Source organism: Pyrus communis, chromosome 1, assembly GCF_963583255.1.
Source record: "Pyrus communis chromosome 1, drPyrComm1.1, whole genome shotgun sequence".
Lineage (NCBI taxonomy): Eukaryota > Viridiplantae > Streptophyta > Magnoliopsida > Rosales > Rosaceae > Pyrus > Pyrus communis.
The window spans coordinates 14143591-14168371 of NC_084803.1; the positions used below are offsets into that span (position 1 = coordinate 14143591).

General features: G+C 37.8%; 3 protein-coding genes and 1 pseudogene across 3 annotated transcripts; 2 read left to right on the forward strand and 2 right to left on the reverse strand.

Annotated features, from left to right (window-relative positions):
* Window positions 1-2132: 2132 nt before the first annotated feature.
* LOC137708468 (protein JINGUBANG-like) lies at window positions 2133-3350 on the reverse strand (annotated as a pseudogene).
* A 3129-nt stretch (window positions 3351-6479) lies between these two features.
* On the reverse strand, window positions 6480-9110 carry LOC137731926 (methylthioribose-1-phosphate isomerase-like). Its single transcript, XM_068471192.1, has 9 exons — window positions 8860-9110; window positions 8688-8743; window positions 8437-8595; window positions 8257-8356; window positions 8003-8145; window positions 7735-7840; window positions 7274-7412; window positions 6916-7184; window positions 6480-6833 (listed from the first exon to the last, which is right to left on the reverse strand). The coding sequence occupies exons 1-9, from the start codon at window positions 8953-8955 to the stop codon at window positions 6735-6737; spliced, it is 1167 nt and encodes a 388-aa protein (XP_068327293.1). The 5' UTR covers window positions 8956-9110; the 3' UTR covers window positions 6480-6734.
* A 3599-nt stretch (window positions 9111-12709) lies between these two features.
* Window positions 12710-16485, forward strand: LOC137712224 (protein trichome birefringence-like 16). The gene is made up of 6 exons (XM_068451340.1): window positions 12710-12938; window positions 13513-13664; window positions 13761-13958; window positions 14094-14249; window positions 14421-14622; window positions 15123-16485. The coding sequence occupies exons 2-6, from the start codon at window positions 13514-13516 to the stop codon at window positions 15949-15951; spliced, it is 1536 nt and encodes a 511-aa protein (XP_068307441.1). The 5' UTR covers window positions 12710-12938; window position 13513; the 3' UTR covers window positions 15952-16485.
* A 1426-nt stretch (window positions 16486-17911) lies between these two features.
* LOC137746851 (uncharacterized) lies at window positions 17912-23232 on the forward strand. Its single transcript, XM_068486866.1, has 13 exons — window positions 17912-18437; window positions 18658-18813; window positions 18943-19155; window positions 19247-19342; window positions 19466-19582; window positions 19694-19963; window positions 20260-20416; window positions 20654-20731; window positions 21059-21159; window positions 21326-21496; window positions 21938-22012; window positions 22277-22363; window positions 22650-23232. Exons 1-13 carry the CDS (start codon window positions 18045-18047, stop codon window positions 23001-23003), a joined length of 2268 nt encoding a protein of 755 aa, XP_068342967.1. The 5' UTR covers window positions 17912-18044; the 3' UTR covers window positions 23004-23232.
* The last annotated feature ends 1549 nt before the right edge of the window (window positions 23233-24781 follow it).

Below are 24781 nucleotides of genomic sequence, written 5' to 3' on the forward strand. Positions count from 1 at the left end.
TTAGGGTTTACCGGGTTAGTAGGGTTTGCCAAGGTAGGGTTGCTTGTAACCTTCTAGCTCATTATATATCCCTCCCCCCCTGTACATTCAATCAATCTATGAAATATACATTCAAACAAACTTAAAATTTCCAACCAATAGAAGAACAGAAAAAACACATTTGATGAATTTTGAGCAAGTCATATGGTCACTAGTTGGAAGAATTACTTAAAGATCAGTGCAAAGTCATAATAATCAATCTATGACATAACCTTTCAACTATTTTGTATATAACTTAAAAGGAAGTAAAAGCCAATGCTTAAACAGAACTGAGCAGCTGAAAATATATATAGGAGAAATATATGTGTTTCTTAAATCCTTCTTTATATAGTTTTTCATGGTTTTCTAGGACTCCAAATAATAACACCAATAAACAGAAAAGACATTACCCCTAATAATTAGAAGAAAGAAAATCATCTATGATGGGGGAAATCATTCTGCTTGCCCAAGAGACCATTTTCAATCTTTTTCAAATGCAGAGCACTTAAAAGAATTATGGTTCAAATTTCAGAGCAATTCAAAGCCAAATCAAACAACTTTCCTTTTCAATAAATGGTATCACCAACTCAAAATTTTTTACCTTCAATCACCATGTAAAACCAATAAGCCCAGAAAAAAATACCAACTTGCAACTTCATAACAAACAAAAAATTGAAACAGAAAGACCAAATAAAAAAACTTATTAAAGCCTCAATATGTGCAAATAAATCATTTGAATAATCCCTAACGATTACCCAGAATAAAATAGCCGGGGACAAATACATATAATCTCACAGGGAAACAAAATGTAGCAAGAAAAAAGAAGAAATTCTTACAAGTTTCTTTGTTAAAGTTATTGATTAATGTTCCTTCCTTTAGTATTTTTTGTTTGTAAATTTGTGAATGTAAACCTGCAAGTTCCAAAAACAAATAGAAAAAGCCAGGGACATATATATATATATATATTATTTATATATAAATCTAAAAATTAAAAACCAAATTTTACCCAATTAGAGTCCTTGAAAGATGGATGAAAAGGTCGAGGGTTGCTAGCGTGCTCAATTTGGAGGCAATTACCTGCAAATCCAAAACCCTAAGTTAAAAAGAATGATAAAAATTGAATTCGTTAACCATTTGGCCACATAGTAGTGTCGTAGGCGTGGAGAAATTTGGCATAGATTTATGTAGTTGGTGGAAAGGGTTTCTATGGTTCTTGGGTTTTCGATGGTGGCGCAAGAAACTGGAAGAAGGTTGAGACGCGACAGGGTGTGGATTTGGCTTGTTGGTTGAATTGGTCTCTAGGGTTTTTGGTTGCGGAGTGTGATAGACAACGAATAGATGAGAGAATGTTTAAGCATTTAGCTTAGAATATCCCGGTAATGTCGCGATAGAGAGATAAGAAGATTAAGAGATGCGTCGGTTGCCTTAGGTCACAGCGATGAAAAATGGGAGAAGTCTGAGAGACAGAGAAAGTGAAAGTGAACAAGAACGGTTTAGAATTTAGATGGGCTTTGTCAAATTTGTTTAATACTTTACAATGTTTCTTTTTTTCTTTATTTATTTATTTACTGTTGGAAAAGTTATAAATCACTTTCCTCACCGAGAATACACATATGTGACCCTTGTGCAATTCCTCGCATATCATACTTCGTTAGGGCGCCATTCTTCCTCGTCATAGATTTTAGTAAGGACTTCAAAAAATTTGTGTCACGACTTTTTTATCTTAAAAGATATAAAATAGGGTAAATGACAAAAACTATCTTAACTATTGATCTGATGAAACCTTTATACCTCATCTTTTCAAAATGACAATATCATACCTTATCTTACAAATTTGTGTCAATGTCAGACCTCCGTCGGTTTTTCTGTTAAATGCTGACGTGGCCAGAGATGGGACCCACTTACTAATCCAACTGGATTAAAAAAATAATTAAATATATTTTTAATAATTAAATATTAAAAATTTAAAAATAAATTTATTTTTTTATATAAAATTGTGGGATCCACCCTCTTTTTCATATCTCTCTCGCCTATCTCTCTTTTCTCTCTCTGAACACTTGCATCCCCAAAACCCAGAAACCCTTCCCACTCGTCCCCCCCAACCTTTCTTCCCCTCACCCTTTCTTCCCCCCGCTCCTGTCTTCCCCAAACTCAAAACCAGAACTATCCATCCCAGATCCCACCCCGCTCCTGTCTTCACCAACTTTGATTATACACAATATAGCCTTCCGGTGACCTCTCAGCGCCTCCGTCACCGCTATGTGGTTCGTGTTATCCTCCCTCTCCCACATCGGGATTGAACGATTGTAAGCCCCTGAAAACAGCACTGATCCTTCGTCGTAAGGCCAAAGTGTTCACTGTCGACTTGTGCTTCTCCAACGTCGCCACCAACATGTGGCGCTTCTCCTCGAGCGGTTTGGACCACACCCAGATTTGACAATCAGTCGAACCCGTGTACAACGTCCTGTCGTTCGACACCGCCAATGTGTTCATAGCGTCCTTGTGCGCCTTGACTGACTCGACGCAGCAAAGATCCGAGCCCCGCCAAATCTTCAGGCTTTTGTCCCAAGAGACTGAGTAAATCAGGGCATTGTTGACGGCGATGCCGGTGATGATGACGGCGTCGGCGTCGACATGTTGGATCCAGAGGCATTTCTTGTGGCAGCGAACGGTCACGTAGTTCTTGGGAAGGATGAATCGAGAAGTGTGTGGTTCGTACAGGAGGTTGTGGTTGACGGTGAGGCATGTGATTGAGAAGGAGGGGCGACAGAGCTGAAGAGTGGCGAAGCAGAGGTGGGAGACGGAGAGGTCGAGGAGGTCTAGAGGGGTTTATAGAGGGAGAGGATAGATGGCAACGTCTGGAGGGAGAGGTTTCTTTGGACGATGCTACTGCCGTTGTCGCTGGCGCTGGTACGAGTTCTGGGAATATCGGAGGAGCTGCTTGTATCGGAGGGATTGAGTTTCAACCGAGACGGTGACGTCTCGGGATGATGTGGGTGAGTGAATGCTGAAGGTGGTCAGCAAAGTCGGAGAAGCGGCGGATGAGGTCGAATGGAGAGTGACGGTAGTGATCGACGTAGAGAAAACGAGAGCGGGGGGGGGGAAGAAATGGTGATTGGGAGGAAGGTTGAGGGGGACGGGTGAGAATGGTTTCTGGGTTTTGGGGATGCAGGTGTCCAAAGAGAGAAGAGAAAGGCGAGAGAAAGAAAGAAGATAGAGAGAAAGAGGGTGGAACCCACAATTTTATATAAAAAAATAATTTTTTTAATTTTTTAATATTTAATTATTTTGTAACCCAGTTGGATTAGCGAGTGGGCCTCGTCTTTAGCCATGTCAGCACTTAACAGAGAAATTAATAGAAAAACTGACAGAGGTCTGACATTGGAACAAATTCTAAAGTTGGGGTATAACATTGTCATTTTTAAAAGATGAGGTATGAAAGTGTCGTTCAACCCATAGTTGAGGTAGTTTTGTGTAATTTACCCTATAAAATAATTTTAAGTGAGGCTTATGATTTTCGTCACTCCATTCTAGAATATGCGACGTATTTATCATCACCTAAGTGTTCTCAAATTTCATACCTAAAAAACTAGTCATGCGTGACGCTCTAAACAATTCGTCACATATAGAAAAAATATGTGACGATCATGCGTGATGCTCTGAACAATTGGTCACATATAGAAAAAATATGTGATGAATTTTTAGGCGCCACATAAAATTTGGTCACCTATTCCATGTTTTCTTGTAGTGTTTGTGTTTCTTTCTATTGGTTGAGTGGTTAATCTGTTGTTAATATAGAGAATCGCTTGAAGTAATAATACATAAGTTTCATTAAAGTTACTTCCAAAACGAATTTTTATTTGGCAATTACATTTTGCACCACTGTTGTCTAAGGCAATTAAAAGTTTGTTGTTGGCTGTACTAAATAAAAAGTTTGTTGTCCTCTTTTGATATTGTACTAAAGTAATTTCGCATAAACAAATTTTTATTTATTTTTTTATTTTTAAAAGCCTCACAACTAGGTAACGCTAACAGTTTTCTTCTACCACGTTTTCCTCGAATTTAACCGATTTTAATTTAAATCGCCAAATTGCAAAAGAAATAAAAGAAAACTAATGAAAAAGGGTTTGAAAACTTTGAGTTTTAAAGATAAAAACAAAATAAATGGTAAAGTGAATAGTACCATGATTGATTTTTTAGTATAAAAATATGATCAACAATATCGGAAGCTTTTCGTTAAAGTTCCCAAGAAATAAAGCAAGAATCAATCTGTAAGTTTGAGTAAACTTTTCCTATCGATTTGGGTCACTCCACATATTATTCCTTTTGATTTTCAAGCTGAAATTTGAGTATTTTGGAAATTTATTTGCAGGTAGGTAAGATGCTACATCTTATTCTGTCAACAACTTCACCAGAGCTTCCTCTCCCAGACTCTAATTCTTGCTGCTGCCGCTTGCATTCTGCAACGCCAATGACGATTTCTTCATATTTTTTCTTTCACTTGCTCGGTTATTCGCGTATCCAAACACCACCCAATTGAAAGCCGAGGAACTGCTAGCCGTTAAACCTTTGGAAAAGCCAATTGCTTGGATACTTGTATCAGATGAAGAATCTTTCTCTGTAATTCACAGATTACAAAAGAAGCTGGTCGTGACTTGTGAAGCGAAATTTTAGTGAGAGGCGAGAGACAAGGAGGGCGATAGTATGGGCCTGATTGTTGGGCCAAACATGAGTTTGGGGCCAATTAACAGCCTATTAACAGTTTCAATATAACCCAAAATTAGTCATTTACACTCATGTCACGTTAATTATAGATGACGTGAATCTTAACCTAGTTTCACCTTAGATTTACATGAGATTTGTATTCAAGGCGGAATAAAAAAGTTTCAAACTGATGGGCTATAATGTTCTTTTCCTCTAGTCATTATGTGTGGGTGACTGACTAAATTTGTTTGTTCAAGTACTTGGACTGGGTTGAAGCTTACCCTAGTCCAAGTACTTGGACTGGGTGGGTGGTTCCGCCCGTACTTGTACCTTAAGTAGCTAAGTGCATCTCCTCTTAGATTATCTACAATGGACATATCAAATAGTTATTCTCAAAATTTTATACGATAGATGATGTGACCAATTAATATTAGATGTGTCAAATATTTATTTTAATAATATTTTGGACCTCATGACTACAATAACTACTAAATAATAATTAAAAATGATTTTAATTTTCATCTTATTGCTTGGTAGTGGAACCCATGCATTAAAAAAAAATAGTAGCATTTGGCTGTTCCAGGCCTTGTGCTGCCAAAAAAGACAGTTGAAGGCGATGCAGTCAATCCAATCAGCTTAGAGCATTTGGCTGTTCCGGGCCTTGTGTTGCCAAAAAAGGAGGTGGATTGTCTGCCCTCTTATTTCTATACTTTCCTCATACCTTCATGTGATGTGTAGTCATGGTTAAGCTACGTTAATATTTTATATTAATTTTTTATATAAATAATAAATAAAAAAAGTAATAGGAATATAAAATGTTGACATGGCTTAATCGTGACCACACAAATAGGAGGGCATGGGGAGAGTATGGAAATGGGAGGGCAGACAATCCACCTCCGCCAAAAAAACCGCCCAGCCGCCTAAAGCCACCCTAATTTTTCCAGCCGCTTTGCACGAAATTGCCTCTGTTCCAACCCCCCTAGCACCTAGATGGCCATCTAGGCCGTTTTTTACAACATTGGTAGATATACAACAATAATAAATAGCAACAAATTCTCTCCAACCAAGGCTTCAATTTCTTACATGGCACTGAGTCATTTGAATGTAAAACCTTTTGCTGTCAAATTTGATAGCATATTTATTAAATGACATTATTATTTAACATATCATGTGGAACAAAATATTGTACAAAATGTCAAATTGCCACATAAGCCATCAAATATCATTTTGATGTTTAAAATTTGACATCTTCTTTGGAGATGCTCTTATAACATTTTGCTCGGAAGAAATTTGCTTTTTTTGTCCTAGATGGCACCACACAACACATTTGACATAAAAATAGTGGTATTCACTCACATTTGACATAAGAATAATGCTATTCATTCATCTATTTTTACTTCCCACACATCCTTATTAATTTTTTGTTATTGATCTTCTTCAATTCATTCGATTCGACGGCTGAAAATTGAGAAGGGTGTGCGAAAAGTAAAAATAGATACCCTCTATATTATATGGTCTTACACTCCAAGTCCGATGTGAGCGTCACTTTGTTTACATTTTGTTCACCCCTTAATCATTCTAGTCAACTTATGTAACAAAAATGTGACCACTTCCACATTTAGGGTTGGCCACTAATCCCTGGAAACTTGTGACTGATGAAATTATGAATGCCCCACAAACATCCCATTCGAACCCCATACATATTAGCATTAACTTTCCGGTCAGCCGAGGACGAATCGACAGAGAACATTCACATTCCATGGACGAAGTCCCAAGATTCCAACAAGACTATGAACTTTCCTCCAAATCTTCCCAGCCACTTCCTTATTTATTATTAAATTTGTACTTATTACATCCACCAATAACACCATAAAAATGGCCTGCTTACATTTTGGGAAAACAGTCATCACTTGGGGTGAGACTGATTCTCCCAATTATTTGACATATATAGCACATAGCTCTCTTCATATTTAAGTTACACGGCACGAACAATCACCTCCTCGGGGTATATTTCATCCAATGCTGGAAGCCTTCGTTTTGGTCTGCACGGCTTCCTTCTGAACAAAACCCTTTATGTCGAAAGCGTCAGTGCCCTTTTTTGTAATAACGCCCTGCTTAGAGAACAAATTGCCATCAGATTCAAACACAACAAGCTCTAATTGATTATACCACTTATAGAATGAGTGAGAATACCTTCTCGGTTATGATACCAGTTATTAAATTGGCAGGGGTAACATCGAAGGCTGGGTTCCAGACAGAGATTCCGGATGCAGCAACTTGTTCCCCAAGTCCTCCGTGTGTATTCAACAATTCCCTTGGAGATCTTTCCTCTATTATTATCTCTTCTCCAGAAGAAAGAGATAAGTCGACGGAAGTGAGTGGTGCAGCCACAAAAAATGGTATGTTATGGTGCTTTGCACTCACGGCAAGATTGTAGGTCCCAATCTTGTTTGCAGTGTCACCTGAATTAAGTAAAAAGGAAATCAATTAGACAAAAATCCGTATTAATAGAATGCTAAAGCAGATGAGTGGTAGATTTCATTTCAAATACCATTTGCAGCCACGCGATCTGCTCCAACAACTACAGCATTGACACGTCCAAATTTCATTAATGCAGCTGCAGCTGAGTCCGCTATAAGCGTAGCAGGTATGTTATCATGCACCAACTCAAATGCTGTGAGTCTGGATCCCTGCAGTCGGTGATAATCATGTATCAATAATACTCATTAATTTTGAATACTTTTACCCAAGTGAGTGGCAAAATACAACAATCAGCTCAATGACCTGCAATTACACCACATACAATATATAAATAACACCAAGGCAGGCTTCCAATCAAGTTTGGATGCAAAAGTATATCCCAAGATAGTTTCACCCGACTTCAAACAGCGTGCTAATCCTCTCAAGCCCACTTTTGCTTAACTAATACCAACACGTTACAGATGTGAATATCTGTGGAGTACATTTGATGCTTAGTAAAAAACTTGATCAACTAAAAGAGTAGACACTCACTTGGTTGAATGGACGCGTCTCTGTGCAATAGGCCCTTTCTAACACTCCTTCAGTATGAAGCGAACGGATGACACCAAGAGCAGTACCATAACCAGCTGTTGCAAGACTACACTTACCAAACATATCAGAGTCGGACACGACCAATAAGAAAATTTCAGTCTATATATGTAAAACCACCCCTCACCATGCGCAACCTACACAAATCCATAGGGGCAACCACATAATGTACATGACCAAAATCATCAAGTATGCGTTCCCGGGAAAATACCTGCCAGTGTTGCAATGGGTCAACATAGAAATGTTCTTAGAGTTTCCCAGTAGGTGCTGAATAAAACTTGCTCCATGAGATCCAATAGCCTTGTTTGAAGCGACATCGTCCTTGAGCATGATTTCAGAAGCTTCTATGTAAGCCTATAAAAATGAACAAACAAAGCAAGTACAATGGAAGACTATTACTATCAAGTAGATTCTTTGGGCCAAAATCAAATCACAAGAAAAGTAAAGTTTCAAAGGAAGGAGCACCTCAAAAACATTCCTTGCATCCGAAGTATTAGTGGCAACCGCGGATGCAATCTGCTTTAGTTTAGCTGCAGCATCCGAAAGATTGACAGCAGTTGGCCGGCTGAAAAACACACCACACAATCACAATGCCATCTCATCACCACAACTCAAACACTTGAAAACTACTATTAATATGCTAACCTGGAGACAAGGTACTCCAATTTCATGACAATGAAAGAAAACGCTTCGTCAGGCGTTCCACTGAAATCCTCCAAGTTAAAAATTTCCACGGCCAATGAGAGAGCCGCGGCAATGGCAATGGCGGGTGCACCGCGCACCACCATGTCTTTGATTGCGTGCCTGAAAAAAAAAAAAAACAATGACCCAATTGGTAAAATGGGAAAAGTAGAGAGTTCACAGCACTTGGAAAGAGCAAAGCTTCAATCTTTTACCATCCATCCGTGGAGTCCCGGATATCCAAATATGTACTTTGCAATGGGAGCTTCGTCTGTCCAAAACCCACAAACCTAATAGTTAATTCTACCATTTTTTTTACTGAGATAGCTAAATTCGATAAAAATGTAATTCAAATAAATTCAATTGAATTGTTAGAGAGAGAGAGACCTGATCGAGTAGCTGAAGGGAGCCGCGCTTGTAGCAGATGGCCTGGAGGGAGTTGGGCGCTTGGGTTCCGTCGGTGAACTCCGAATGAGGGGCCATTTCGAGCTGAGCCTAGTACGACGAAGTTTCGAATGGCGTTGGAGAGAAAGAGGCGACGTTAAGGTTACCAGACGGTGCTGCTTCTGCTTCCAGTCAGCTTCTCTCTCTATTTTCTTCGTCTTCTGTGCTGCTGCTTGAGAGTGACGCGAGCAGTGGAGGCGTGGAAGGAACCGTTCGATGATGGGCCATGTTTGTGGAAAGTACACATCTGCAAGACCGGAAGAGGCCCAGTACCACAAGATGTAGGGCCCATTTGGCATGTGATTTTTAAAGGTGATTTCAGTTTTACAAAACTATGGCCCGTTTGGCATGTGATTGTAAAGATTGTCTGGATGCGTTTTTAAAAAGACTAATAATACTTACCATCCATCTATGATTTCGTTGTCACTTAGTATTACAGTTTAGTGATATTTCTTTTTATTTGTAAGTGAGAAGTCTTATATTCGATCCTCACCAAATACTAATTTGAAATGGCTAAAAGTATTTTGGGGAAAATGTTGAGAATCCTTAGTAAAAATACGATTAAATCCTGCAAAAGCACTTGAAGTGCTTCCTATAGAAGAACATAACTAGTGTTTCTTACAAGAAGCACCTTAAGTGATTTTGAAACGCAAAAATATTTTCTTCAAATGCACTTTCAGTCATTTTAAAAGTAAATTCAAACGAGTCATAATGATTCATTTTAGAAAGTAATTTTAAACGATTGAAACGTTTATAAAAACAATGTTTTTTTTGCTTCAAAAGCAATCGAAGTGTTTTCTGTAATATACTTTTGCAAAAAGCATTACAAGTGCTTTTCCAAGATTAATTTTCATTTTTACTAAGAATTGATTTTAAAAATATATTATCTAAATACGCATTCAATCATTTAAAAGCATTTTTCAAATAATGCCTAAGTAATATTTATTAGGGTAAATTACACTTTACCACCTCAAGTTTGAGGTTTATTACAACCTCATATAACATCTTCAAAACATTTCACTTTCATACCTCACGTATTATTTTATTTCAATATAATACATCCGTTACATTTTTAATTCATTGATCCGTTAAGAGTTGACGTGGCTGCCACATTTATGCAACGTGGCTGCCAAATTTATGCCACGTGACAAAAAAAATAAATTTTTAGACATTTAAAATATTAATCCTATTAAAATAAATAAATAAATAAAACCAAACTGAAACCTCCACCCCCCCTCCGTAACATTTTTAATTCATTGATCCGTTAAGAGTTGACGTGGCTGCCACATTTATGCAACGTGGCTGCCAAATTTATGCCACGTGGCAAAAAAAATAAAATTTTAGACATTTAAAATATTAAAATATTAATCCTATTAAAATAAATAAATAAATAAAACCTAACTGAAACCTCCCACCCCCCCCCCCCCCCCCCCCCCCCAAAAAAACCCAACCTCCATTATCTTCACCTCCCCTCCCCATGCAAAAGCCCTCCCCACCTCTGCCATCTTACTTGCCGACTCTGCTGCCCTCACTTCCCGCCATCTTCTTCCTCTGTTCCAATCTCTGTAAACCCTAATTTCAATTCTCCAATTTCCCCCTATTTCTCCACTCATTTCCTAATTCGTTTCCCAAATGCAGGCCTCTCGTTCTCCAAATCTACGACATTTGAAAGAGGGCCAAGCTCAAAGCCGCTGTGTCCAAGCTCGAGTGGCCGTGGGAGGTTGTCGAGAAAATTGCGTGGGTTTGTTATACATAGAAGCTTTCCTAGGTCCTTTTATTTGGAATGGGTTAAGATCAGCAACAAGGTTCTTTGAGTCCTCAGAGTTGTTTTGAGTATATGGAGGGGAGGTGAAGAGAGTCGTGGAGAGAGAGGTGGGGGTCCGGAGGAGATGGGTTTCTACGTTTTTTTTTTAATTTTTTTTATTTATTTTAAATATGGTCAATATTATAATATTTTTAATGTATATAAAAAAAAAAAATTGCCACGTGGCACAAATGTGACAGCTACATCAGTTTTTAACAGATCAATGGATGAAAAATGTAATTGATGTATGATGTAAAAGTGAAATGTTTTAAAGATGTATGAGGTTGTAATACACCCTAAATCTGAAGTGGTAAAGAGTAATTTATCATATTTATTAGAAGCACTTATAGGTAGAGGAGTTTAAAGTGTTTTTATTTTTCACATAAACAAAGTCAGATGAGTCCGTGCTCTTCTTGAACATAGACCACAGCTCAGGGTTCATGGCAAATTTAGTTTGGAACTCGATGTCCCAGTTCAAACACATGACTCGTATGCTCCCAAATTAGGATGGTTCAAAGTTCATTTATTGGTATTGAGCTTGGACGTCGTCATAAGACATTGGCATCGAACCCAATATCCCAGATCTAAAATGCAGCCAGATACTTAAAAGCGCATATTAATAGTTTGGATACGTGACTGACGTTATTTTTGGACGTAAGAGTCGGGGTTATAAAGTTAATGACTATTTGTGATGGCAAGCATTAGGTACAGTCACTGTTATAAAAATCGACCTAAGTGCTAGGTGTTGGAGGACCCATGGAATTAAGGCCAAAACATAGAGAAAAATCGGGTAGGGGCTAAGTGATGTCTAGGTGGTGTCTAGGCAATTCAGGAATTAGAGTTCAATTCTTTTTAACTAAGTTAAAGGTTATTTTTGTAACATGGTCCAAAAAGAACTCATATTATTCTCTCATGGTTTCGTGTTTCTCTTCTCCCTATCTCTCCACACATACGCACTATCTCTCTTGCATCTGCTCACGCCTTCTCTCGTAGTTGCCGTCGCTTAGTTTGTGATGATGCAAATGTTATGATGGTTTAAGTTTTACTTATCTCAAAATTTCAATACAAGTATATTTTATTAGAGCGTAAACAATCACATTTTTATATGTCATATAATAAATTCATACTTGACGAACAATCTGTTTTTCTATAATAGAATACCAACAACATGATTTATAACTTTACATAGGTTCAAACTAAACTAATTTTTTTGAAAATATTGGAGTTCTAACTACTTTCTTCTTTGAAAACAAGACAATTTTATTACAACTATTTTCTTAAAAATGAACAAAAATGTAAATCAAAATATAAATTGTAAAAATTGCTTCTCACAAACGATATCATTAGTGGATTAAATTATTAGTTGTTAAGTGAATGAGTCCGTGAAGATCTGAACCACATTAAAGTGTTTATTTTTAAGATTTTAACCATTGCAGTGAAATACGTCATTCTTAACACATTAAACATGAAAACTATTTAATCGTGACATGTACTTATCATTTTCTTTTGTAGTCAAACATCAATTTAATGATGATTAAACAATATTTGACTGATTAATCATTTTTATAAAAGGATTAACAAATTGTGTTGTTTAATAGAATATTACAATATATTCATGTACTTTTTTCTACTCTTTATACATAATTTTTACTTTCAATCATCAAATCAAATAAATAAAATGATAGATATGGATAAAACAATATGTGAATGGAAACAATTTTTAAAAATTAACACATTTATTTTACCTTCACACATTTTTTGTTTGTATATCATTAGCCAAAAAAGACCGTGATCAGTTGTGATCGCAGTCATTTAATCTAGAGGTCTTTTGATATGGGTTCAAAATAACTAAAAATTTGACCTATTTCAAATTTTTTCTTTTAATGTAGTTTTTTTTTTATTATTAAAAAAGAACATATAAAAATTCAAGAATTTTCCATGATACCGACAGGCGTCAGCATGTTTGAAATTGCTTTCCACACACTGCCAGTTTGTAACGTCAAAATTTATCATTTGTTTAAAAAGAATCGAATTTAATTTTCCAATCCCTCTCGCTGTCTACTTTCAGACAAATTTCTCACACGTCCCTTCATTTTCGCCATAAATTTTCATCAAGTTTCCCAATTTGTTCACAGATTATACATCCTCAACCATTTCCGCATTCGGTAATCCAATTCTGGGAAGAATTGGTGGCATTTTTGGGCTGTTTTCGTCTCAGGTAATCCAAACCCTCTACTCGGATTCATCTAAAATTACAATCTTTAATTTATATTTTTCGCAATTTAGCTACTTGCATACAGGAAACGAAACCCTTTTCAGATCCGAGATTTTTCGTTTTTGGATTCGTTTTTCTGTTTTGGGTTTGTGTGTGGTACCGAGAAAATGGAAATGTTGGGTTTCGATGGATTGATGGGAAATGAGAGAATGCTATTGTTTGAGCTACGAAATCGAAATTTTGTAGAAGTTAGAACAAACCCATGATTGCTTTAGCCTTCATGTGTTAGGATTTTGTTTCAGCAATCAGTTTGTTTGAGGTGGGGGAACTTGTTAGATTACTGTTTATCAATTTAAACCATTCATTCATGATGCTTCTTAGGCTCTTTCATCGATTTGATGCGTGTGAATGCGTGTTCTGTGCGGGAATAGAGCGAATCCAAGTCGAAAGACGGGAGATTTTTTTTTGTTATCTTGTGATTTGTATTATGCAGGTACATTTTGATGGCTAGGAACTGTAAAAGTTGTATGAGCTTTAAGTTCTAACGTACTTGTTTGGTCTTGTGTTGTGTATATAGAATGAAAGGAAGCTTTTATGGACTGAAGGGTAAACAGCTCTCTCTTTTTACCATTGTTCTAATGTGCACCACCATTCTTATATGGGGATGGGAGAAAACCCTGATTCTTACTAACTTGGTACCGCCCCAAACCCGTTTGCAGTTGGGTTCAGGTTTGTCTCTAGTTGTGTATTTATTTTCCTTTAGGCAAACGTTGTTGGTTTTCTTTCAATACCTTATTCGTATTTTCCCTTTGGTGTTTGTTGCAGAGATAAGGGATGATTATGTAGATAAATCTGTGCTATCAGAACAAGAAATAGATGTGGGCAATGGGGTAGCAACATTTGCCCAAAATGATACTGTAAAAGAAGAATTACGACTCGGAGCTCCACCAGGTTCTGAACAAGGGTCTGACGAAAGTGAAGAGATTAGTAATGATATAGCATCAAACCAGGTTGAGAAGAGTGGTAAGATATTGTTTTCTTTTTACATCCATCCCCGAAATTCTATCTCTCTTTTTAACAGTACAATCTCGATGTCATTTATATACATTAAACATCATCAAATAGTATGGACTTGAATTGTATGTTATTATGGTGCAGGGGTTTTAACAAGTGGGTCAAAAGAAAGAGAAGAACATAAAGAAGTTCAGGAAGCGGAAATAGATGGCAAGGCAGTTGATGCAAGACAGAAAGAAAAAGCGGAGGAAAATAATTCAGATGTACAAAAGCAAAATGTGAAGCTAGGGACATCATTAGGTAATAATATCTATTAAGTTATATGATAGATTATGTTTTAATTTTTGTTTTTAAATGTCTTGTATTTCTTTCTAAATCCTTGGAAAGCTTGATCACAAGAATCTACCTAGACCAATTTGTTATTATTAGCTTTCGTGATTATATTACTGATTGTTATTTATCTGATAATAGCTCCAGTCTGCGATTATGCGAAAGGAAAATGGGTTGTGGACCATAAGAAGCCGCTGTATTCTGGGCATGGCTGTAAGCAATGGCTGTCAAGTATGTGGTCTTGCCGGATGACACAGCGCACAGATTTTTCCTATGAGAAGGTTTCATGGCAGCCAAAAGATTGTCAAATGGAAGAATTTGAAGGCTCTAAGTTCTTGAAAAGGTATTAAAATGTTAAAATTAAACAGTTTTAGTCATGTGCAAGGTTCCATTTGATTACTATCTTGAATCTGGTGTGATGTGACCTTAGCCTCCTAGTATGCATAAGTCTGATCTATAATGATTGTTTCTCCTATATATTAAATCCATTCTGGGCTCAAGTTAATGAATTTCTCAAGTTGTGTTGTTTTGGTTAGTAGATCTCTTATTTCGTGCACGTAAGTATCAATCGAGGATTCTGTGCTTCATAGACCATTAGTCTTTCTTCACTTGATCTTGCTAAGGCTTGCAGCAGTTTCCAAATAATGGACAACCCATAAGCTACCTTGCATTTTAATTTCTCTTGTCCGTTCATCTATTTGAAGAATTTAAGGTTTTTAACCTTATTTTCTGTAGGTTTTAACCCCTTTGGGTGATTTTTTTGCTTATCTTTCTTCTTTGTTTGGCATAGCGACTATAGCCTGACATATTTTGATAATTTGAGTATTGTATTATTGTATTCAGGATGCAACACAAAACTCTAGCTTTTGTTGGAGATTCATTGGGCCGACAGCAGTTCCAGTCTTTAATGTGCATGATCACAGGTGGTAAGGAGAGGCATGATGTTATAGATGTGGGGTCAGAATACGGGATAGTCCAAGCACGTGGTGATGTCCGCCCTAGTGGGTGGGCATATCGGTTCCCAAGCACCAACACTACCATCCTCTATTCCTGGTCATCAACCCTCTGTGATCTGCAGCCTATTGAGGCTTCAAACCCAGCCACTCATTATGCCATGCACCTTGATCGGCCACCCGCATTCTTGCGCCAATATATTCATAAACTTAATGTCCTGGTCCTCAATACAGGGCACCACTGGAACCGCGGAAAGCTTAAAGCTAACCGCTGGGTGATGCATCTTGGGGGTGTCCGAAACACTGACAGGAAGATAGCTGTGATTTGGAAGGCCAAGAATGTGACAGTCCACAGTATCATTAATTGGGTGAACTCGCAGCTCCCAAAGTATCCAGGTCTCAAAGCTTTCTACCGGACCATCTCACCTAGGCATTTTGTCGGCGGTGAATGGAACACAGGAGGAAGCTGTGATAACACCACTCCTATGTCAATAGGAAGGGAAGTATTGCAAGACGTGTCTGGTGACTCAGATGCTGCAGGTGCAGCGAAGGGAACAGGGGTTAAGCTCTTGGATATAACAGCTCTATCCAAGGTCAGGGATGAGGGTCATATATCCCGGTTCAGCAAAACAGCGAAACCAGGCGTGCAAGATTGTCTGCATTGGTGTTTACCTGGTGTTCCAGATACATGGAATGAAATTCTTTTTGCACAAATCTAGTCCAGTGTAACTGATCCCGAAGTTCTAATCAAATCCCTCAGAAGGACTCCATGGCTCAGGTCCAGGACTAAAGGCCTTTATCCCAAAGAAGGGGAGATGTCACCGGCGAAGGTCTACATAGAAATTGGGCGCAAACTTTGATCGTTGGAGAAAATGGCAACCAGTTGATCACAACCACAATTACTGTGGACAACGTGAAGTCCTGTGGTGTCCCATGTTTAGTCTTTTGTTGTAGGCTTGTAGCTTCGTAGATCGAGACCTTCTCTTCAGTTTTTGTTAGTTTGCTTAACCCCCGAGATTGAGGTTTGTTTGAGAAAGCACCGCAACAGATTAGAAGGGAAGCGAGATTTCAGATATTCTGCAGAGGGCGGTAGGATTAGATATGGGTGTACGATTTTCTTACTCATATTACCAAATTCCAAATAATCGAATATATATACAGATTTTTTTTTTAATTGGCATTTTCGATAGGAATATTGTTGCTTCCGCACACGTTCATCTGATCTAGCAACAATGATAACAAAGCCTTATCTTATTAAGTGGGGTCGTCTGTATAAATTTTAGAACACGTCACTGCGCTCGGTTTTGTGCTAAATCTTCCGTTAACTCTAAGTATTCCATGTCTTTTTTAGTCACTTTTCTAACTCTTCTTAGGTTTTCTTTTACTCCTTTTATCATCAGCTTATGTTTTAAAGTAATTTAAAATGTAGAATAAGAATTTGAACTCGAATGTATAAACAGGTTAAAGTACGTCTCCCATTGGCTACGCTCACCTCTGCACCCTTTTAGTGTGCTGGACTTGGTTTGTGGGTGAAGCCGCCTTTGACCTTGAGATGATTACACATAGACCTTGCTTGGCGGGTGGATTAGGATATGAACTAAAATCGATCATTGGTATTTGGTAGTTCGTGATTGATGAACTTACCAATAATGAAACTGAACTTGTGAAATTAGATAACTATTTTACATATTAGAAAAGACGAAAACCTTTTCGTTCAGGTCAAGACTCCAAAGAAAAAAGTGTGTGAGAGATGAAACATTTTCTCGTATCTTGCTTTTATCTTAGACTAGCATATGCGCACATAAAGTGTGTGAGATTTTTTTTTTTTTTTAGAAATAGAAGGAAAGAGGAAGAGAGTGATAAAGAATATGTGAGTGGGAAATTTTTTTTTTTTTTAATTTTTAATTAGAGATATGTTAGAATTACATGTAGATGAGGTTTTGAAAAGAAAAAAAACAGCAAAATTTGGTTATGTGAAATTACATTTTTACCCCATATGCCTTATTCATGTTTTGTTTTAATTTAAGGATTAAACTGCTAAGTTCATTAGATTTTAGTTGATAATAAGTAATTTATTAATTAGTAGAGATAATATTGGTAAAAAATTTAAGAATTTGACTCTCAATTTTACTCGTCTATATTTTCAATTTTCTTTCTTTGTCAAAACATAATTATTCAATATTTAAGATATTGACCTCTTGTTTTAATATTTTTTAAGATCTCAACTTTATAAACCGTCCGCCCACTAAAACATTGTTAGTGCAGAAGGACGACATTCTGGTGTCACTTCAACGCTCCACGTGTACATGTCCTCGTAGCATTTTAGAAAACAAGGACCCGTGTCCTAATCAATCTCGCTCTCTAATTACCCACTTAATCATCCACGTAATCACCCGTAAAGGTCAGATTAACCTTCTTATCCAAAAGCCACGATCACGTGCTTCTCATTCACCAACGCACTCAATTTCCAGCCAATGCCCCCGCATCCCAACGCGCCAAACATGCTGCCCTGCGCCCTCCGCCAACCACCAGATCCAAATGCCCCGCCGTCCCTCCACGCGTCGCGATTTCACTCGTCAATCCGCCAGCTGGTTTTCGAGCGCATCGAAAAACAATAACGCCTTGTGAATATTTTAAAAAGAAAGACAAAGCCCCAGCGTTCCCCAACGGTCACACGCAGCTCGCTCTCTGTCTCGCTCTCTCTCGCTCGTCTAATTCTGCGATCGCCCATCGACTCCCATTCGCTATAACATCCGATTTCCTGCAGACCCACAAGTTCTCGGATCCGAAATTCCCCATTTGATCGTCCGAAATGGCTGAGGATTTCTCCAAAGCCGTGGATGACGGTCTCAAGCTCTCCAAACGACTATACTTCGGGAAGGATCGAGCGGTGTCGCCGCCGAAGCCGCCGCCGTCGATGGACAAAGCGACGTCGTGCGCGTTCCTCCCTAAGGCGCCGATGGTCTACGCGGTCATCTCCGACCCGGCCATCGTCGACAACCCGGACATCCCCAGCTACCAGCCCCACGTGCACGGAAGGTGTGACCCCCCGGCCCTCATTCCGCTGACGATGAACCGGGTCGAGCTCGAGGTTGATTGCTACATGGACACCGCCTTTATTCGGGTTTCCGGGTCGTGGAGGGTCCATTGCGTAAAGCCTAGCAAGGGCTGCGGTTGCCGCGTTGCCATTCCTATGGGTGAACAGGTGCGTAAATTCGAAAAAAAACTATCTTTTTTGCATTTTTGTATTCAGTCTGTTAATTTATTTCCTTTGGAGGCTCTGATTTGTTGAAATATCTGTTGGGGTTTTGAATTTAATGATGATAATGTTGCTGAAATTTGGAAATATTTTGAAATTGATTGAATTTTTGGGTGTGTTGATTTTGATCCCTCTTGTTAAGCAAATCATATATTTGTGCTAACAGGGTTCAATTCTAGGTGTCAAGGTCGACGTAAACGGTAAATCGTACCATACTCAACTCAGTCATTTGGAAGATGAGAAGGAGATGGAGAAGATGGCCAATGCAGAGGGAGGCTTTCTCAGAGGCAAACCTCATATATTCACATTAACAACACCTCAGGTAATAATAACTTACGAAGAATCGACATACTTTTTGTTTGTACAGTTTGCTATTTTTATCAGCATTCGGAGTCGTGTATTTTAATTCTTGCTCTTTTCTATGGAATGTACTCTTCTTGTTTTATTCAAGGTCAACGGAGGAGCCAATATCTCAATCCAAATGAGTTGGTCTCAGAAATTATCGTATTCAAATGGCGATTTCTCTTTGAATGTACCATTCACTTTTCCGGAGTATGTCATCCCCCCCGGAAAGAAGTACCTGAAAAAAGAAAAGATCCAATTAAACGTGAACTCTTGCATTGGAACTGAAGTTTCGTGCAAGACAGTTAGTCATTCTTTGAAGGTGCAGCTTTGATCATAACTCTGAGGGCTTTCGTATCATTTTTTGTAAGCAAGGTGGCAAACTTTTTATATTTTTTGCTTTGACTTTCCAGGAATTACGGGGAATAATTCAAGTTGGGAAATTGGGTTTTCTGTACGAGGCGGATGTTCTGAATTGGTCAAATACCAACTTTACTTTCTCATACACGGTAAGGCTTGCATGCATTTTTATTTCCAGCTAGATGCTTGACCATATTTGAGAAATCTTTTCAGCTCCATGTGGGCATATTATACAATGTTTTTGTCATTCTAATATATTTGTGCATTTCTAGGTCTTGTCGAGTCATACACTTGGTGCTGTTCTCATGCAGTCACCGTCCATGCATGACATTGATCAAAGAGAAATCTTCTCTGTCTATCTTCTACCAATAAACGAGCAGAGCAGGAAGGTTGCTGTTATAATGAATACAACTTATGCAGTTCTCTTTGAATATTTCTTACCCTTTGTGTTCTGATTTTTTAATTTACATTATTCTTACCCCTCCTAATTGGTCTTTCAGGTTTTCAGAAGGGATGTAGTGTTTGTTGTTGATATTAGTGGAAGTATGCAGGGAAAGCCACTTGATGATGTTAAGAATGTACTGTCTGCAGCCCTCTCAAAGCTTCATCCAGAAGATTCGTTTTGCATTATAGCTTTTAATGGACAGACTTTTTTATCTTCCACATCAATGAAATCGGTTACCAAGGAGGCTGTTGAAAGGGCCATTGAGTGGATTGGCATAAATCTTGTTGCTGGCGGCGATACAGATATATTGCCTCCCCTTAACCAAGTATCTTCTCATGCTCCTTTGCCTCTTTGTGAATTCTGCCATTAAAATTTACCATTTATGTTTCTTTGTGATTCTTTCATGCATAAGAGCATGGCTATCTCTTAAGGTAATTTATAGCAGTCAAAAATGACAATTTTAAGGAGTAACCATTTTTAATGGTCTATTATTCTGCATCTGGATGTGTGTCTCTGTGTGTGTGGGTGTGTGGATATGCATATTTCTCAGTTTACCTTTGTAAATTTTAACCCCTGACATCATTTGAGGTTTAATAAATTTCTTTTGTCGCTTTGATTTAGGCAATAGAGATGCTATCCAATACTCGGGGTTCATTTCCTCTCATCTTCCTTGTTACTGATGGGTCTGTTCAAGATGAGAGGCACATTTGTGATGTAATGAAAAATCGTCTTACAGAAGCAGGTCCTATAGCTCCACGTATATACACTTTTGGAATAGGTAAGGGTTTTTGCTTGTGCCATTAGAGGTCAGGCCAGTATTATTTTACTCAAGTGACATTATAAACTCTTTCTGATGATTTAATATCAGTTGAGAACACTTTTTCTCAGCCAGCATAAAGTCACATTTATTTATCATCAAGCACACATTGTTTTTAGTACACTTGCATTTAAAGGAGAAAAATCAACTATATTGTATGCTCTACCTTCTGGCTAACTTTTATCTGAAATATTCCAGGTACATTCTGCAACCATTATTTCCTGCAGATGCTTGCAATGATTGGCAGGGGCCAATATGATTCTGCGTACAATATAGGTTAGTTCACTGTTTTCTTCTCGAATGGATTTTATATCGTGGAGACATGTTTTGTATTTCAGCTGATATGAAGTATCTGATATTTTATAAGACATACCAATACTGTACCTTAGAGCTTGTATAAATCTTGGTCTGTTTTGTCAAATAAAAAGCTTTAATAGCCCTAGGCTTCTAGAAACTTGATCTTCAAATCATACAAATTATATGACTCACCTTCTGTTGTCATATAGCCATGAACAAATATGTTAAACGTATATCAGAAATTTATGCTAACTTCTTTTAGCTGTAGTTATCAAATCCTTAATCTTTATTCTTTTTTGTTTTCAGATTTGGTCGAGTCTCAGATGCAGAGCTTATTTACCAGAGCCTCATCTGTGATTCTTACAAATATAACCCTTGAAACACTGGATGATCTTGATGATGTTGAGGTATGCATTCTGTTTTAAAAGTTTATGGACCTTTTGCATTTACAACGCGAAACCAACATTAAACATAGACTTACTCGCTGTATTGTTTTGGACAATTTATCCAACTTACATCAACTTTAGCAATTTATTTGGAGGTGCCATGACAACGCTGCAATTTATGCATTAGGTGTTTCCTTCCCATATTCCAGACCTCTCATCTGAGAGTCCATTAACTGTATCTGGCAAATTCCGAGGAAAGTTTCCCAGCTCACTTAAAGCTAAAGGCCTTCTACCCGATATGTCTAATATCAAGATTGATTTGAAGTTACAAGATGCAAAGGACATACCTCTTGACAGGGTAAGGGCACTACTAAGCCTTTCACTTGTGAGCATAACTACAGTTTGACTTCTGCTCATAAATCTTTTTAGAATAATTTTGATGAGTTTTGCTATTGAGTTGGCTTTGCCAGTTCTGTATTTTCGTGAACTGAATGATGGTGTTTGTTGTGTTACCTCCTACTGGATTGTACAGTTCTTTCCATGCTTGTATGGTTTCAGTTCACGTTTCATTTTATCTTGGTTTAAGTTGTTGTTGCTTAGTCCTGTACAAAATATCTGTTTCAGAACTCATGCATGATCACACCAATGACTCATTTCGCCATTTCAGTACAAGTTAGGGTTCTCTACGTTCTTATTCCAATTAAAATAAATCCACCTGTCTTGCGAATTTTACAAGAAGTCATTGCCAGGACCGTACCTTATTTCCTGTTTCTTGACAATTTTTTCCTTTTCTGTACAGGTATGTGCAAAAGGACAGATTGAGTTGCTGACTGCTCGGGCATGGTATGGAGATAACAAAGAGCTTGAGGATAAGGTTTGTTGCTTGCTTCACTACATTCCCCTACCCCGAAAATTAAAATGTAGACAGGTTACAAAAAGATGACCACCTCCCTCGACCTCCTCTATCCCTCTTTTCCTCCACATATTTCCTCTCTATCTCTAAACCAAAAATTCAAAATGAAAATCTTACCCCTGGTCCTTGATTCCGAAGTTGTGCCATATGCCACTTAATTTAACAAATCAGTTTCCACTGCATAGTAATTACAAATATTCTGATGTTATATCCTACTATTTGCAGGTAGCTAAACTGAGCATGCAGACCAATGTCATGAGTGAGTATACGCGCATGGTGATACTTCACAAAGACCTATCTGGACCACAAGAGGTAAGCATTTTTCTAAAACAGAACTAAATTCTGCCTTGTTCATCTGCTGGGACAATTGTTAACATATCGTGTGGTTATCATCAAGTCCATAACAATTTCGTCATGCAAAATTAGTGTTCCTTTCTAACTTATTCTTCACCGTATAGTGTGATAGAATGTCTTTTTTGAACATTTTTTTATATTTCCAAAATGATTGCAACTTAAATAGATGAAAGTGTGTACTTTCGTATTGATATAATATAATGGATCATCTTTCTGATTGATTATTCAATAAACATCATAACAGACATCAAAGAAAAACCACACAAACGAGACGAAAGACTCTGAAAAACCGACGTTGCTTCCAACACTATCCGTTGGCTTTGGCAACTTAGTGGCAACAGCCGAGAACATTCCTCCTGGATCCGAAGAACCAAAACTCCCAGAAGCTGCTGAAATTTTTGTGAGAGCAGCTTCGAGTTGCTGTGGCTCAATGTGGTACAGATGTTGTTGCATGGCCTGCATCCATTGTTGCTCCAAGGTAAATCCTCAATGTGCAAACGGACTCACCCAACTCTGCACTGGTCTGGCATGTGCCGGCTGCCTCAACTGCTGTGGCTTCTGCTGTCGTGGATGTTGTGGCGGAGATGGCGGATCGTAAATCTTGGCCGTACGAATTGGGTAATCTTGTAGAATAAGATTAGTGTATATAGGATTTTGTTCATGCCATCGAATACGCATAGCTAGACAGCGATTACACGAGAAATTCTTACTGTTATAATGTTACTGTTTTGGGATCTCTTTTTTACAGTGGGTGAACCCTGTACATTTCAACAGGAAGAATGATATATATGGTTACAATTAAAAGTTAAAAGTGTGTTTTTTACTTTTGGATGAAATTGTTGTGTACTTTCCCATTTGAAACATCCTTGCCACTCTCACAACCGTAGTGCTTCCAGAAGGCTTAAAACTTGCATTTCGATACTAATTTATATCCGATTGCAAAGGGATTTACTTAGATTTCGATCTCCGGAAGTTTCTTCCGTAGTAAAAAAGTGTAATTTGGTACAAGAATGTCCTAAATAAACATTCGAATCTGCTCGTTTTCTCATTATTTCCATGAAAATTTTAATCACAGTGACTATATTTTTTCAATGCAAGCAGAAAGCGAGTACTAAGTTTTCCTGCAGGTCAATATGAGTTTCTCTGACTATATTTCCAACTTGTTCCTCAACTTCTACTTCTGAGTCCACTGTTCTGTCATGGAAAGTCTCCTGGATCTTCGTCGCGCCCTTCTCGACCCCCTTCACAACAGACTACAGAATATCCAAAGCAGATACAAGTAGTGATATATATATATATATATATATATATATATATATGTTTCTGAAATCAATGCAGAAATTAAAGTTAATTACCGTTCTAGACAAGCAACCAAGCAGCTCCCCGAGAGAATACAAGGAAAATGCTTCAAGTTTCTTACAATGTCACAGGCAATAGAAAAGGTTGGGGTTCCACAAGGATAAAACCTTTACAAATCAAACTAGAAAATAAATGCCGATGTTGGATGACCGGAGTCATTAAAACAAAAAACACAACAGAAAATCTGTGTCCTAAAATATTTTGTTTTTCTTCCTCTTTTCTCTTTCCCCTTGAACTGAATGGGAAATGCAATGCTCCGTGGGCTTTGCTGTCAGCAATGACTTCGCTGTATGTTCCTCCGTCAACTCCTTCCTCACCGACTCTCTCTCTTTCCGCGTCAGCCCGTCGGTTGGAACCTGTAACTTCCATTTCCATACCCTCATTAGTCGTTGCTTATTCCTCAAGCTTCTAACATTTGATGCTTAATCCCACCCGGTTGATATTAAAAACAAAATACTAATTCAAATAGGCACCGGAAAAAGTTAACCTAACAAGAAAGAGACACATGAGAGGAAAGCAACAGTGGTTAACTGCGTTTTGAGTTTGAATTCGCAGACAAAAATGGGGGAGTGGGTCGATTTTTGAATCACCAAAACTAAAACTGACCAATAGTTTTTGGTTCGGTTCGGTTTGTTTGTTTTAGTTCGATTTTTTCGACTTCGATTCGGTGTTTGATTTTTCTAATCCACCACTAGGGTTTGAAAATTGTGGCACAAGTTGTAAATATTTTGTAACAATAAGTCAATTACTTTTCTATTTAGCAGTCTTTTTCAAATTTGGGTTTATTTGGAATCTGGATGTTTAGAATTAAGTAGGTTTTTATCTAAAAAAATAAGAGTTGTAAGAGTCTATATTTAAATAATTTGTGACCAAATAACAATTAATAGCTACTTTAGAGATAAAATTTATTGTTTTTTTTTTTAACAAAAAATATTATTTACACTAAGGGAGAGAACACTAAGGGAGAGAGGTTTTTCAAATTTGTTTTTGACGAGAATCGAACGTAAAACCTTTCAC